This window comes from Sinohyriopsis cumingii, chromosome 15 (genome assembly GCF_028554795.1).
Source record: "Sinohyriopsis cumingii isolate HCF-2022 chromosome 15, ASM2855479v2, whole genome shotgun sequence".
NCBI lineage: Eukaryota > Metazoa > Mollusca > Bivalvia > Unionida > Unionidae > Sinohyriopsis > Sinohyriopsis cumingii.
Window position 1 is genome coordinate 93,459,753 of NC_142975.1, and position 17,732 is coordinate 93,477,484.

The 17,732-nt window shown below is 35.4% G+C and overlaps 1 protein-coding gene across 1 annotated transcript in view; it reads right to left on the reverse strand.

Moving 5' to 3' along the window:
• Nucleotides 1-17,732, reverse strand: part of LOC149782327 (uncharacterized) — a 101,464-nt gene that overhangs the window by 62,432 nt on the left and 21,300 nt on the right. Inside the window, exon 6 of the mRNA XM_089935114.1 lies at nt 17,100-17,152. Coding sequence (XP_089791240.1) covers nt 17,100-17,152 — 53 coding nt within the window. The remainder of the gene's footprint in view (nt 1-17,099; nt 17,153-17,732) is intronic.

The window sequence follows — 17,732 nt, forward strand, 5'->3', positions numbered from 1 at the left end:
ACATCAGTACGCACAAGAATAGATCTAATGAATGGGCTATCAGATTACATCACGTGATAAGCGCGCTCAACAGTGAAGTCACTCGTGAAATTGCTATGAAACCCATCGGATGTGATCGTGAAAAAACACATCCTGATTATAAAAATCTGTTGAACTTGAGGGTGATGCGAGCTACTGATCTCGTATGGACTAACCAGACATGAAATTTCCAAGATGGCAAAATCAACTGGCAGGCCTTCAATTTACAGACTAGATTCAACAGCTCCTCAATGTGGATTTGTCGGTGGACGATTACAGGTAATTCCTGAATATATACAATTACCACCAGTTTGGATTCGCTCTAGGAAAGAAAGCTTGTTACTCGAGGAAGCTCGCTCCCCTAAGTCTGTTACATTCAAGACATTTCATTGCTAACTTTTCGCGTGTGGCCGAGACAATTATCAATTATGCGCTCGGTACATAGTCATACTTCATTAGAAAATGTTTCCACAACATTATTCTGTTACAGCAGGCGCAGTGATCATTTTGTCGTTGTTTCCGAGTCATGATAAATTAAACATTAAAATGAAACTGACTATTTTTGTATTCTCGCGCATAACCAGTTAGTTGTTTGTTTAACGTGGATAGACGCACCAGTCGTTGGCGGAGCGAATAGCGTCTTTACAATCACTCGACGATTGTTGTGACAGAGCCCGCTCAATAAACTCTGCGGAAACTTGAACACTTTCAATGAGAGCTAGCTTTCCTTGTGTATCCGTTCCTGGAATCGTGACTAAACTATTTTGTCTACGTGTATCCGCTGAACCTTAACACAGTAGAACCGGCACAGTTGGAAATCGTTCCCGTTAAAGCTCAAATAGTCTACGTTGAGGGGAATAGTTCAGGTGAATAGTCTATTGGCGACTCAACAGCGTCAATTTGAAATCCGTTAAACATCGATAACATGTTATTGACAAATATGCAATTATTGAAGACCTCAAGTAAATGAACTGCAGATAATCACCATCGTAGTAGTTAACGACCGTGCCAGTATTTGTACCCTCTTGTAAAAACGCATTTATTGACATCAATACACCACGCGACGTATCTACAGTTCTGCTGGGTCCATAATTAGTCCTGCACAAAGGCGTTTATTATCAGATATATATATGGCCGGTGTTCGATGAGGCAGAGCTGGGTAAAAACCTTGCGTGAACTGTGGCGTGTGCATTAAGGGAAAACATTATTATGTGTATCTTGTGGAGGCAGAAAATATCGAATGCTGAAAAGTTATATTGAAATAGCAAACGCCTCATATAAAAATAAAAGAAACAACGCCACGAATATCCCGACAGATACATTAAAAAATGCTATTAAAGAAAATTTCATAAGATAATGGGACAAGGTGAAAACAATTATTGATCTAGATGGATTTAAGAAGCATATTTACTCTAGATTGAGCGAATAGAGCTGGTGTTATCAGGAATTATCGACTAAAGAACCTGTTGGGTATGTAATTGATGGTGGTTATATGCGAGTTTGTGTCGAAAAAAGATCTTTCTATTCAAGTCATAAAAACGGAACAGAGTGTATGATAAGCAAGCAATGTACACTTGACAGTAATTTTCAAATTAGGTCAGACTGAACAGTAACCAGTGCCAGTTATTTTCCATTGAAGCCAAAATAGACCAGAGTGAGCGAACATTAGGCAATCTACACTTGACAGTATTTTTGCTATTGAGTTCAAAATGAACAGTAACTAGTACCAGTACTTTTCTATTCAGCTTATAATGGTGGTAATGCATACAGTAATATTGATCGGTACGTATCCTTTTGCTATTATTTTAGGCTTGGATTTCAAAATTGTACCTTGATGGGTGGTCCCCTCAAGATCGACGCCACCTTTTTGGGGGTCGTTTGCTTCTTTTCTGCTAATATTTAGAATACGCCAACTTCACAGATTAGTTCGTTTTAATGTGACTACCACGAGTATTTAATAGAACTGTCTTTCGTACAATTTTCTGAATGTGACTACTATGGGAGTACTTCATAGAAAACTCTTTAACGGCAGTGTTTCATTAATGTGATTACTAGATGAGTATTTCAAAGTATAGTCGTTACTGGCAGTTCTTTTATAGTGACTAAAATATGTGTATTTCGTAGAATAGTCTTTGCTGGCAGTGTTTCTTTTTATTAATGTGAGTAGGAGTACATCATAGCATGATCACGTTCGGCTCTGGATTGAGTCAGTCTTTTTCAAAAGCAATACAAAACATAGACAAGACAATCTAATAAAACAGACAAACGGTTATGTTTGCAAAACATTAGATGACTCTTCCTACAGGAATTAAACCTTTAACTCTTTTATGTTTCAACTAGTTTGTTTTTATTGTTGCCTTGCTGCCAAAAATAAATCAGAGGAAAATATAAGCTGCGACCAATCCTTATTCATAAAGAAAAATAATTGGATCCCGCAAAAAAGTTCAATTGCAAATCTAGAAGCCTTTCTCAACTCAGTTGATAACGACACTTCTAGACACACAAATCATACTTAGATATACTCTAATTTGAAAAAGAAGAGACAGATGCCCTAAACTCGCATGAAACAAAGAACATACATCATAGTTGATCCTGCAGATAAGGGTTCCGCTGTGGTCGTTATGAATAGGGAAGATTGCATCAGTGAAGCAATTAGCAAACTAAGTTACAGTAAGTTCTTCCAAACACTAGACCATGATCCATCACTGGAGTATGCAAAAAGTCACTACAATTGTTTTTACGAGTCGTACCAAATCGGGCACATAGACCAGCAAACGAGAAACTGCTTAAGCCCAGAAAACCCAAGGAAAGGTAGATCTTATCTTCTTCCTAAAATCAGCAAACAAGCAAGCCGGGGCATACCAATAATCTCTGGTAACGGCATCCCACAGAAAGGATATCAGAATATATTCGATCATTTATTAGACCACATGTCCACAAATTATCGTCATATCTTCAGGTAGATTTCGTCATAAAAAGCAAAGCAAGCGAACCATTACTGCCAGATACTTTGTTAGAACTGTGGACAATCCACCCACACACGTCCAAGTCCAACTCCGGGAGCTTGTCCTACAACTCATAACTTTGATTTTAATGAAGAAAACTACCACCAAAATCAATGGGATCAAAATGAGTCCAAAAATGTCCTCTTCGAATAGCTAATACTTTTTATGGGAAAACTGGAGGGTAAACTTTTACCATAGATTGAACTTTCACCATACCAGTTAATATGCTATATCGATGATATTGGAACGAAGTGGAGACATAGAAGAGAAAGTCTGGATGATTAAATATCAAAGACAAACAACTTCCATCCCTCAATACAATTTACGGCGGAAACCTCCAACTCATGCCACGTTTTCCTGGACACAAAACAACCAGATTGGTAGACAACAAACTCCATATGGACATATACTTGAAACCAACCGGCAAAGAACATTATCTCTTCCCATGCACCTGTCATCCGAGACACTGCATTAGGAACATCCCATATACCCAGACACTAGGGATACGCAGCATTCGCTCCGATGATGAAACATTCCTAAAAAGGACTGAATTGCTATCTACACATTTAATTTAATGAGGCAACGAAAAAGACTCGATTACCGGGTAACCCAAAGGGCTAAGCAAACAAACCTAGATGACCTTCTAAAATATGGAAACAAGGAAAAGGCTGATAGTACACCATTTATTCTATCTAACATCCAGACAACTCCAAAGTAGATACAACCATCGGGAAACACTGGCCCACCGTAGAATCGTCGGATGTACTAAAGTTAATGTTAGGACTGGCAGGCCTGGTGTTAGGATAATGTGACTGGGCGGGATATTATGCTTCATCCCACTTAATGGTCGAAAGGCATGCGCTATTTTTCGAGTCATTATTACAAGCTGACCTATTTACGAGAGAGTGTTGTTAGGTTATGTAGCAGACAGGATTGTCCTCAGAGTCAGTTAATTTGTTCCTTCCATCTTATGTTGAATATTAATGAAACTAGATCTTGTGAATTGAACACTGCTGCGATATTTGTAACTTAAAATAATTATAAAAAAACTCGCCAAACTAAATCACTGAGTATCTCTGACCTAACTGAGTGATCTTCCTTAGTTATAAATTAACGGTTGAGTAGCAGAGTGGATATATACAGCTCCTTTTGGATGTATACTTTCCATGTTTCTTGGATTACTGATTGTAAGATTTTTCTCTATCCTATTCTTGAGACAGTCTAATTGTGACAAAGTACACTCTGCACCGCTCCTACTTGGTCTGCCCGTATCCGTCAGGTGAGTAATATAACAGAGCCGAAGAGTGACCCACATTTACAATTATCCTTTAGAACGTTACGTACGATATGTGGCGACATCTACAACTTGTACATATGACACTGACAAACCATTATCTTCTGTGGTTAACAGGCTGTAGGTGAGATCTTCATCAAACGTGGGTTAGAATGCTCAGAGAGACCACCTATACTTATTTGGGCAATTACTGTTAATGGCTTAAAAGGTCACCCTTCCTTTTGTGTCCATGTCTCTCTCTTGGTTGTCTTCTTCTATTGAATGTGATAGTCAGTGTACAATAATGGTGCATTTTACTTTCGTGTGGTGTTGCACTTGCGGCAGTTGTATCTAAGAGCTAACCACGTTAGACATGTGTTTTATATCTATCGTCTTTGTGTGCTTACATTATTAAAATAAACAAGTTCGTATTCATGTTCTGCACACGTTATATTCATTGTGTACTTGCTATTACCGCTAAAATTATAATCTTAAATATTTATCAAACTGTCGTCTTAAGAATATTTGGTTCATGGTAAATAATTAACATCTATTAGGTGCATAGAAGATAACTCATTTGCACGATAGAGTAAGTATGGCGACAGACAGTCCAGGAATTTCCTCAACCTGTCTACGCAACAACACTCACCTTGTGAATCCTCTCCGCCAATACACCTGTGTAGTTTATCTTATTCACTGTCCTGTACAGAGTAACCTGATCCAGAGTTTCAAATGTTTTCCATTGTTTTTCTGAACAAGGCATTGCTGTTGCGTTTTAAAAATGTTCCTTTGAAATTCTTCAGTTACCTCAGTAAGTGGATAAAAGAGAAGTATCCTCTTATTGAAGTAATGATGTGGTGGTGTATGTAAAAATATCACTCAATGGCCAGACTTTTAACCGCCAAATTATACTGAAGGAATTCATGGAATCTTCAGACTGTGAAATAAACGTGCCGAATGAACTTGCTTGTTTTACGCATTTATAACAAATTTTCATACCGACATAAAAAGTATCCTGATGATGATGCATTTGGCGGCTATTCATAACTAAATCACGTAAATCAGACATGAATACATTTTTCGTGAAAAGAACGAAATTGTATTTAAATTTTCCAATTTCGATGGGTATCTTGTGTACTAGCCTTGTACAACCAGCACATAAGAATGATATAAACTTGGAAATGTATGTTAAATAGTGGATACATTTAAATTACACTGGCTTAACGCGTAAGAAAAAGAACTGATGCGCTTGTACGCAACTACAGAGTGATTCTCAAAGAAAATGTAGTCACTTTGCACATCATATTGTGTTAATGTGATTATAATAACAATAGATAATCAATATTAATGGAAGGAAGCAGTAAAGACAGATAAAGACGCAGGTGAAAGTATGAACTAGACGAACATACCGATGGAGAGAGATAGATGATGATGATGATGATGATGATGATGATGATGATGATGATGATGAAATTTGGTTCATAACATACATCGATCTATCATAATAATACGACTAAACACTCGGATAACGATTACAATGGTTCTTTTCATACCATAGGAGGGTAAGATGAAACGGGTTTATATTATTTAAAGTTGAGCATGAAATATGACGCCAAATTTATATTTTTGTGTAGGAACGAAATCCATCATTTTTATGGCGACGGATATTGAAAGTGGATTCATGAAAAGATGCCGGAACAAATTAAAAATAACAGACTAAATACGTTTCGGATGAGCATTAACATTGCATACGACAAAATGTTTGATATGAGATTAAACGTTCACTTTATTTCAAGAGAAATGTGACATAATACGTCAACGGAGGTAAAATATGATGATTTAAGCGATACAAGTGTGATCTGGGATCAATGTTAGCAATACCTCCGGGATTAAATGTGACATTTGAAAAATGTACAAATTCTTTCGATTGGATAAAAGGACGTTTACTTGTTTTGAAAGACAATTTTTAAAAAAATCAGAATTCGTGAGAATATGAACAGGGAGGAATAAGGTAACTAGAAACTGAATTAAGAGAATTGTTGGAAGAGATGCATATCTAAAATATGTCCCTAATACTAATGAAAACACCCTTCAAGTAAGGTCACCTAGCCCAAACGTCTGGAGAAAAACATTTCAGAAACATAAACGACAGACATAGAAGAGGACATGACGAAGCTACTGCTTAAATATAGAAACTTTAACATTATAAATAAAGCAAAATGATGAACAGATAAACAGGACTTAAAGAATAAGTTCGACAAGAAGCGAATATTAACGAGGTGGTAAAATAGTATTCATCTCCAGAGGAGAGATTGCAAGTATTCAAGGAAAAGGGTGTAACAATAGCAGCAATTACTACATCGATACTTATGCTTGCATGAACTTTTCATTGACTCTTATGTTTATGGAGGTCGTTTTCTCTTCCCTTCGCTCTCGTGATCAAGAAATTTTGACATACGAGTTCAACCTCCGTCAGTTTCTGATACAGTTTTCTTATATCATATATAGGAGTTGGTAATCATTGATAAATTAAAATTTGTTGAAATATTGTATATAGCCATCTATCTATTGTGATATCGCCATTTATTGTAAGTGAATTGTACATTCTGCTTATTTTCTATATTAGTTATCTCCTTTCCATCTGACAATTACACAGCATTTTCCTTTTCATAATCGTCAAAATAGTTTAAACTGTATAAACATCATGATGTTTGTTGTGCAGAGATAGCACCTGATCGGTAGAGATTCCCACAACATTTCTCCCTTTTAGTCTCCCAGACTGAAGAAACACGATCTCACAGGATTTAAAGTCTGAGGTAGGTTTAAACCTCGGTAAATTTAAGTGGATATCTCTTTGCACATAGCGTAATTTTAAATGCAAACTCTTCACACGTTTTGAATTTAGGAGTCCTTCAAGTAACATTTGTCAAACAACCGAATAGATTGATGAGTGTTATTGTATAGATGAATGAGGTTTAAGTAAGCGCCCGCCCATTTTCTGTTCTCCTTTTGAGTCAAGCGGTTCCACGATCTAGTATTTACGTGCTGCTAAACTTTTACATAATAGACGATTATTTTGTCCGAGTACCTGAAAGAGTACACATACTTCTCTATTTCCAGCCAATGTTGAACCTTCCTGTGGTAGGACTACTTTGCATGAAACTGTTTTTAAATCTTTCTTTCTTTGAAGATTTTTAAAAAGGTTTCGTGCATGTTATATCCTGTTTTTCTCTTTGCGACCGCCATCTTTTAAAAATCAAAACATAGTTCACTGTCAATATGTGTTTTGTAATTATTGTTATATTCTTCTCATGTTTGCGTGTCTACAATGTCCTTTTACCACTGGTTATCCATGTCAGTATTGTATGCCCTTCTGAACTGACATCTATTTTGTCGAGTGCTTGTGTAACATGTAGACAGATTGTGTAGATATAAATTCTTCAAAATTCAGTATGTTTCGCTTTCTGTTTCCCCGATGATTCTTTACCAGAATAGACTAATATTTATGTAACTGTTGACAACTGTTTTTGAAGCCTATTGTGAAAGTATTAAGATATCAACTGATAGCTACACATTTGATAAATTATATTTTGGTGTTATAAACATGCCATCAAGCCATAAGACAGTGGCAGTAACATCCTTACGAAATTGGAAGTTATTCATTTTGGGGTTTACAGTTATACCAATGTTCTTACTGTTTTTGTCCTAAAATTGAATTCCGTTTTCACTAATTTGGTTTTGGTGATATGTAACGTTTCCTGCATAAGCCATTGCACTGTCAACTTTCCCCACCCCAAAAATTAGTATCGTTTACTGCATCTTGTTATAATTTCGTTCCAGAACAGTCCAAAACAGTTTTCCAAACATTAAGAGTAATTAACTACCAGAAGCGTATTTCTCTCGCAGGCAGACCGTGAGTCTGGATGGTGAGAAAGGTATTTATGAAGTCACATGTGAATAGTTATGGTAAGTGCTATTAAATAAAAGTGCATATTTCCAACTGAGGTCCAATTTTAGAGTAGAGTGGTTTTAATATGACCGTTTTAATATCAATGGGTAAAAGAAACGCTGATGACTTTGTTGAGAATATTGTAATGCAAACACAGCTATTTTTGTTGATATCTGCAGATATGAGGACAGAAAAGAAATTCGTCCAGGAAGCACTGAAGATTTTGTAATGATTCCAGCAAAATACAGACAAATGTTCTCTAATGTTTAGCGCATTAGTATAAGAGATGAAGAGTTGCTTCTATGAGAGAGAGAGAGAGAGAGAGAGACAGAGACAAAGAGAGAGTTTACATAAATCATCGGCATTCATTGGCCCTCTCCCACATTGCTTTCTTTCTTTATTTGTATGGCGGATTCTGTCGTGAAAAGTCTTACAGTTTGAATGGCGAATGCAACGTCACACTTCACACCTCCTCTCTCTCCTCTAAATGATGTAACAAAAGCTAAATAGTGTAGCTTTTACCACATGGTTATATATATGAAACAAATGATTAGATTAGCGGAACAATTGTTCAGCTCTATGTAGTCGCAGTTGTAGAAACATCCGTCATGGGACCATACCAGAATGACTCTTCGTTATCACATGTGTTGATACATGGGCCGTATTGAACCGGTAGTAAACTCTTCTCCACAATTCTATCTGGGCAGTCGATTTAAAAATATGGCAGATAAAACGTTAGGTGCAATAGAAAAATGAAACAGTCCCAGTAAGGGCGGTAACAAAATTTTCTCAAGATCGCAGACAATCGTTGAAGAGAATAATGAGCAAGTATTTGACAGCTTTTTTGGTCCAGCCAGAATCGCATACTGTGAGATTGAACGTATTGCCATGTACAAAAAATGAAACTGCATATACTATATGTAAAGTGGACCGCCTTTTTGATAAATAGAATATGAAATATATAATTAGTGTATTAGTTCTAACGTATATTTATAACCAGTTTTTAACAAACAAACAAACACGAGAAAAAAGCTGCACAGTAATCTAAAGTCTTTATCATAACAAATCAGTAAGACTCATTTCTTTGATTCATTTTACATAGACATCAATAATATTGTTAGAGAAAAAGAAATATTAAATATGTGTGCACTTGATGGCTCAGTAAATAATATGTTTATTTACTGACTGAATTTGACGCAAACTTTACCTAATAAACCTAATGTGCTTCCTCTCAACATGTCTTATTGATGAATTTCCAAAAGCTGTATACCTGTAAAAGGCACCTTAATCAAAGGTTGTAAACAAAGAACAACTTTGCCGCGAATATAGGATTATTGGGGTAAGCGTAAGACCGTACCTATGTGGAATTTGAAATGTGTTGATCAAAGTCCTCATAAATTTCAGGAAGGACAGTTGTCATGTCAGATTGTTTTCAAAATGGTTCATTCTCGAAGTATTGAGTATGGTATCAGATTCTACGCTATTCTAAGACTGCTGGTCCTCTCAATGAACATTTAATGAACATTTAGTGTGTATCACATACACTTGGAATGCTTACAAAGAAAAATAATAAAGGAAACTTGGTCTACATAAAACGATAATACATGTTATTCGTACGTGAATTTAAAGATAATATACAATCCCAGTATTACTATTGGTACGTATATGTGGTGTTGAGATAAGTAATCGAAAAGAGCGAAAACGAGCACGTTTGGTGCAATTCAACAAATACTTTATTTCCCTATAACACAAAATGAAAATGTAAAATTAACTTACGGTATCGAAATTTAAATCCTAAATAATTTAAGAATTACTAACACATATCATAATGAATAACGTTCTGAATAAACTTTACAGGTGTTCAAAATATCTCCAACGCTGAAGATATTCATGTGACAGTAATGGCCGGTAGTATCGTATGTACTTATGTACCGATGCTCTGTATTGTTATGATGTTCCAACAACTTTTCAAAATCTCAGTAATATGTTCAATTGTTTCCTTGTTTCAATTCACTATTACAACCAGTTAATGTCTTTTTTTCAAGCATATAATAAGGCACTTTGTATTTCCAGAGTAGACTGCCCAACATCGAATATTTTTCAATGGACATCAGTCAGTGCATCTACCAATTCCTATACAAAACGTTTGTCTAAACGATATAATTTTAAATAATTTGCATTGATGAAATCTGCCAAAAATTATGACATTTGACCACAAATTCTATCTTGATTAAAAGATGTAATAAAATATTTTGTTTTCTATTTTTATGACCTTTAGAGAGTATTTTATTATGCTCTTTAAAGGTGTTAAATATTTTGTTTTTGGATGCTTTGACTTACAAATAAGCCATTAATATTATAAAGTACATCATTATATTGGGATTATACTGAACTCATTCAAAGACATTCTGGATTATACCGTGATACATCACGGATGTCGGCATATCAGCCCATTCAAGGGTATTGGTACATCAAAAATATTCTAATTCATTTGGAATGTTCTATAATTTTGGGCTTGTTTTAGAAATATTGGATTATTTACGATTTAATTCACGATCATGTGAGTTCCTTTTAAATTTCCACTTTGTAATTTAGAGAATTTTTACATTTCGCTTAGAAGAAAATTGGTGGTTTGGCTTCTTTCTTTTACTTAGTTTAAGGCTATATAGTCGTAACATATGCAACTTCATTGCATTAAATAGATGTGATGTCTGATAAAGTACATTACATTTAGGTTGTTATTTTTGAATGTAGGCGGTGTAATATTGATCTTTTCTACAACACTTCCTAAGAGATAAATACTGTGTTGCAACACCATATAAAATCAAGCATGATGCACCTGCCAGCAATGCACCAATTATTACCCGTTCCAATAATGAAAGTTGTAGATTAAACGTTGATTTCATGTATTAGGTGTCTCATTTTGAAACTTCATACATGTATGTTTTAGCATATTTTGTATCACACAACTTATCGGAGCAGGGAGACAGAGAGTGACATAAGTTCAAGGTGTTCTAGATATTCTATAATTGAAATGAAAATACATTGTTCGTTCTGTATCCTATGTACGGTATATATCAGTTGTAAATTAAGACTGTAATCATTAAGAATCTTTGTTTAAGTCTTATATTATGATCTGTATAGATAATGATTTTTTCGAACAACATTTACATTATTTTAAACATGCATCTGAACAGGATTCCATCAATTAAGGTAAAGTCAAAATGAACATTATAGGATAAAATACTCACCCCCACTTTCCCATATTATTGAATATTGCTATCAGTTTATACATGCATTTATATATCAGTTATATATTTATTACTTTACATCCACCTTCATTTTGATCTATCTATCTATCTATCTATCTATCTATCTATCTATCTATCTATCTATCTATCTATCTATCTATCTATCTATCTATCTATCTATCTATCTATCTATTAACGTCGGCTTAACGGTTTACTTATCCCGAGAACTTGATATTTTAAAGTGTACGTGCAATACGTGTAAGAAAACAATGCTTTGGTGGGCAATTATGTGCAGTCTGATACATTACTTAGATTTTGAGTAGATATATGTACCGATTGTGGATATAGGGGAAATTACGTTGCACATAGGTTTATATAGTAGTGCTTCTCGAGAGACAAACTGGAATTATGATGATAGATGGGTCCATATGTTCAAACTGGAGCGACGCTATAGGAAGAAGGGAAGCCCTAAGCTAAACTGTGGCATAGATTTAACATTTGGGTAAAAGGGAACATTGTTTAAAGTGGTTGATCTCATTTCATCAGGATGTTCGGTGGTATCCTATGTTAAAATTGGTTGTTTGTTTAATATAACGGGTACATATTAACATTATTATATGTGGTTAACCTCAAGCTGCGAACGAGATATCCTGTATTTAATTTGCCCCACAGGCTTAATATGTTAATGGTATTATATCGACAGAGGTGTCTTAAATGACAACGTGGCATTGTTTGAGGTGTGTTAAAATTGTATTAAAATGGCGAAGAAAGTAAGGCTCGAGAGGTTATTTGAACACACGGGAATAGTCAAAGTTTAAACAACCATATCAACACACAACACGTCTACAATTGAACACATGCTCTATGACTGCAATCTATCTATCTATGTATCTATCTATCTATTAACGTCTGCTCAACCGTTTACTTATCTGAGAACTTGATATTTTAAAGTGTACGTACAATACCTGTAAGAAAACTTTGTTTTCGCGGGCAATGATGTGCAGTCTGACAGATCACATAGGTTTTTGAGTAGTTACATGTGCCGATTGTGGATATAGGGGAACTTACATTGCCCATAGGTTTATATGAGAGTAATTCGGTTGAGACAAGCTGGAATTCAGATGCTAGATGGCTCTATATGTTCAAATTGGAGTAGCGCTATAGGAACAAGAGAAACCCTAAGCTAAATGTTGACATAGATTTAACATTTGGGTAAATGGGAACGTTTTTTTAAGTGGCTGATCTCATTTCATGAGGATGTTCGCGGGTATCTTATGTTAAAATTGTTAATTTGTTTAGTATTGCGGGTATATATTAACATTATTAGATGTGGTTAACCTCAACTTGAAAACAGGATATCTTGTATTAAATTTTCCCCATAGGCTTAGTATGTGAATGGCATTATATCGACAAACGTGTTTTAAAGGACAACGTGGCATTGTTTCCGGTATGTTAAATTTGTGTTAAAGTGGCGAAGAAAGTAAGGCTCGACAGCTTATTTGAACAAACGGGAATGGTCAAACTTTAAACAACCATTTCAACACACAGCACGTCTACAATTGAACACCTGCTTTATGACTGCAATCCAGACGTGAACATCTACCATCCAAGAAAATGATATAACAGAAGGGGGTGAAATAGACACATTATTACAACCATAGAAATATGCTAATCCCTAACAGAAAAACACACAATCAAACGCGAGGATATAAAATATTTAAATACACATTACTATACTTTCCACAAAACACACTATAACACAGAAAAGAGAGGTGTTAAAGGAAGTATTTGTTTGTCACAAACATAGACATAAATAAACAAATACAGCCATAAAACATACACAAAACATATAGTTGTTTTGGCAACTAAGATTAATATCGCTCTTTTCTAGATATTTTGGTTACATCAGAAACGGCTGTTGGGTCTTTGTTAACCAGTGAAGTTAACATAAGTAGTATCGCATGACTGGTTTTCTTTTTCTCAAACTTGGCTCCACCGTGCTTCCGTCGAATAAGACCCCGATACATGTATTTTTGAATCCACACATATTCTTTTGTTCTATTATACTGTCTATGTGATCCTGATAATAGTCCACTATGCATTCGCATACATGGGAAAGTTTGGATTAAACAACGTACCAGAAACGATGCCTTACTGGTACAAAAGACCATGGATCGTTTGAGTTGTCTTGAGGCATTGCGGAAACATGGAGAATGCGCGTTTACTAATATCCAAATACTAAAATGAATGGTATTCAAATCGCAAGAGAGCGTACGCGTGACATTTTGGCTGAGTAAAAGTTCACGAGACAAGTGCATTTGACGTCTTTAACTGAACACAAGAGAATGAAACCTTCACATGCAACAATTTATAAACTTTCCATCACTCTCGCAGCCACTGAGATGCAAGCAGCAGGTACGTCTACTACCATCACTACCAGGGCAGGCACAGCATATGCGTATGAGTTAAACATTATCCTTAAAAGGACTCGGACATCTAAAGCTGGTGATAACTAGTCGATTTTGTTTCAAAACAAACAACTGTCCTTTCTAGGGCCACTCATAAACTACTCAGTGACTGCCTAATCAAGTAAAACATCAACCCATTGCCTCAAGATTTAATGGTGTGCGTGTATGTGTGTGTGTTGAAGAATCGTAATAATAGTTAAAAGGGTTAATAAAAAGATACGGAGAGTTTCTTTTGAAGCTCAGTTAATCTCAATGAAAATGTTAAAAGACATCACAAAAGTCCAGTTGTCTTGACGTCATGCCTATTTTGACAGGTATGGCTTTTTAATCTTTGTCCGGAGACCTCTCACCCTATCGCTACTCTTCGATGTTATCTTTTTATAAGGACATTCGGAGGACTAATGCTTTTTCTGCTGACATTGATAACAGGTTTCTTTACCTTTACATCTATCTTCTTATCTCGTTACTTTGCAGGACTCTGAACAGAAGGTTGATTTGTGACTCTTCGTTCTCCTTCTTCAGAGTCTGAAACCTGAGTGAATTGTATAATCTTCAGGTGAGAAGATCTCTCTATATATACAATGAGCAAGTGTGTGTACAACTTAGTCAAATTAAATACTGGAATTAAACTGAAACTAATATACAATACCAGCGTGAAATCAGAAGAAGAGGTCAAGAGACTAACATAATGACCCTTCTTATGCTAACAAAAATGTTAGTCCAAGTACATTCCAGTGATTTGGAAGATGATACGAGTGAGCAGGAACCAACACTATCACCTTCTGTCACAAGAACAAGATAATTCATAACCGGAAACAAAGAAACTCATTCAGTGGATCTAATGATTATGTTCACACTCATTAAACACAAAATGTGAGTTCCAAACGTTTAGCTCATTTGAACCAACACGTGTGTACTTGGCAATTCAATAGAGTATTCGTTATGTTCATGTGTATATAGTGTTTGATGCATTTCATGAAGCAATTCATTTAATTCGTTTGTTAGTTGTGTGTTCCGCTGATAATTTTCAATCTTAACGCTTTTATTAAATATAATTCCCCGATTTATCTCTCTTTTGAATTATTTGAGTTCTCTACTAGCATACGGAGTATCCTTAGATTGGCTGTATCAGTGTATCTGCTTCTTGGTTTGTTCCAATCTTCACCATTGCTCTCTCTCTCTCTCTACGCAATGTCTTGAGTTTTGTCGTACATTGTTCGTGCTTAAAAGATAGCAAGAATTGTTGAAGAGTTTCTTAAATTTAATTTCAATTTTTTTAAATATCTCAAACATTAAGGTTGTTTTTGTCAAGACCATGAGCAAGATTTACAATCTGATATATTTTTTTAATGGATTTCTTTATACACAACATCGTGACCTTCAAATGCAGGAACCATCGCTGCTCTCAGACAATTGTCTTTTATTAAAGAGCAAAGAAATCACAGCAATATAAAGAAGGTTGATTAAACGGAACAAGGATTTTTCCGTAGGGACAATGACACTGCTTGATTTTGCACGACAACAAAAGTCACACGTATCTAGCAAATGAAGAATACTAACTAAAATTCAACATTTTAATTGCGAATGGAAAGTACAAAGAGATAAACATCAGAAATATGACTCAGTAGAAGTCATAATAGACCGAAAAAAAAAAATTGGAAAAAATATTAAATTTCTCAAAATGCTAGCACTGCTAAAATGTGTTAAGTCATTGTCGGATGTTTTACTGAGCAGTGTAACATTTGTGATTAGCATATTGCTTCAGATCCACAACTTATACAGTTTAGAAACTTAACTTAAAGAATACTAAATCGAAGTGACCTTCATACTACAATGAAATACATTATTTTAAACTAGGCACATCACAATCTGCAATGAGTGCTAGGTTGATGACATTTAAAAAAATTTCATTAGAAGAGAACCGAACAAAGTGATAGGCAAAGACATGTCGAAGATTCCGCACAAACGGTTTGAAAAATATTTGACAAAATATACTGGTAACTTTCTTCTTTGTGCGTTTGTGTCTTTAGTAAAAATCTAGTTGCAATAATTCACTATAGAGCAGTAGCCGCTTACAATGTCATAAATATGTTCATAGAACCTAGATTAGACACAAGTAAAGATCTCATCACCGATGAAATAACAGTCTTTAATGATGAACATGTTTCCCTCCTACGTCGACATTTTGGATACTTTAGAGTTGGAAAACGTCAAGAAACATGGGTTTACCCTGGTCCAATGGGCGGAAAAACTGAAAACGTAGTAACAATGACAACTGGTATTGCCCGAGGTTAATTTTGCAGCATGAATGCTGTGAGTTTACACGATGATTTGAGCAATGAATTTCTTCATAAAACTGACAAATAATTGAATGCAAGACAGGTTCACACATGGTTTTCTTTCTCGAGATTTAAATATTATCATTTTGAACCATTACCCATTTATTTGTCTAAATCTGAACTTATCAATTTCATTGTATGCATGTTATTAGCTTCAGAGAACAATAACAAAGCTTTCAGAGCATTGATCATATGGCCAATGCGGAATATGTTTTACATTTTCAAACTGTATGTGTTACTGGTGGAAATTCGATCAATGTCAAAATCGGACCTGATGCTTGGCATATACATTTTCACGCTTCTAATCCCACTGCTATACAATCTTGGCATCTAAAAGCGTCAGCTACATTTATCTGCCATGTTAATAGTTTGTCATGTTGTAGCCGTCTCAAGGCCCAAAACTATCTCAACTTCAGAATATGCAAACAACATTTAACATCTATCTGATGGACACATGGTCTGCAAAACTCGTCAAAAGTTGTTCATGCTGTGACAATAGGTTCCCCATGTCAAATAAATTATGTCACAATAATGGAGGTACATAGAAAACGAGGAAATAATAAACTTAATAACTCTGTATAATGTTACAACGTGATATAGGAAATCCAGACCCAGTCGTTCATCCTGAACCTATACAAGAAACTGTTCGTGATCATGCTTTGTCATGTCTCCGAATAGCGCGAATGTAGAAAGGTTTAGGTGCATGAATGCCTCTAAAAGTCCCGTCCACATCTGTAATATCAAGTATCTGTCCTTCTAGTGGCATCAGCTCAAAACGCTGGACAATAGCACTGACGAAAAGAAGTAGTTCCATTCTTGCCAACGACTCTCCCATACAGTTTCTTCTCCCTAGAAATTGAGAAAGTTTTAAAAGGCTTATTGTTAAACCTGCATGTTGTTCAACGCTAATGTTAATATAACAGTGTAGAACCTGATCTGCTTGCCCAGCAAAGCGACTAAAGCATTTTGCAGCAAAATGTCCAATACATGCACGTAAAGAAACACAACAAACCAACGATTCCTGCAATACAATTGTGTCTTTTGAAAACAGTTTTCTCAGACAATTTATTAAGTTCTTTATTTTATCTTGAATATTATTTAAGATATATAAAGGTTTATACCCAAGATTGATAAAGGTCGTTATTTTGACCATTTGAAAAGATCGATTTGTTATCGTTCTTCATGGTTCAATGATATGACACAAAATGGGATGATTCAGATCTTTAAAAATACCAATCAAGCCTTACCAGTGAAGAACGGAATAAATTCATCTGGTTTTAACAGAATTCCCTTGTCACTGACGAACCGTTCAGGTCTGAAGTTCTCAGGGTCACCCCAAATGTTAGGGTCCGACAAAACCGAGTGTATGTCTGGAAAAAGTTGCATTCCTTTGGGAATGTGGTAACCCCGATAGGAAACACCCGTCACA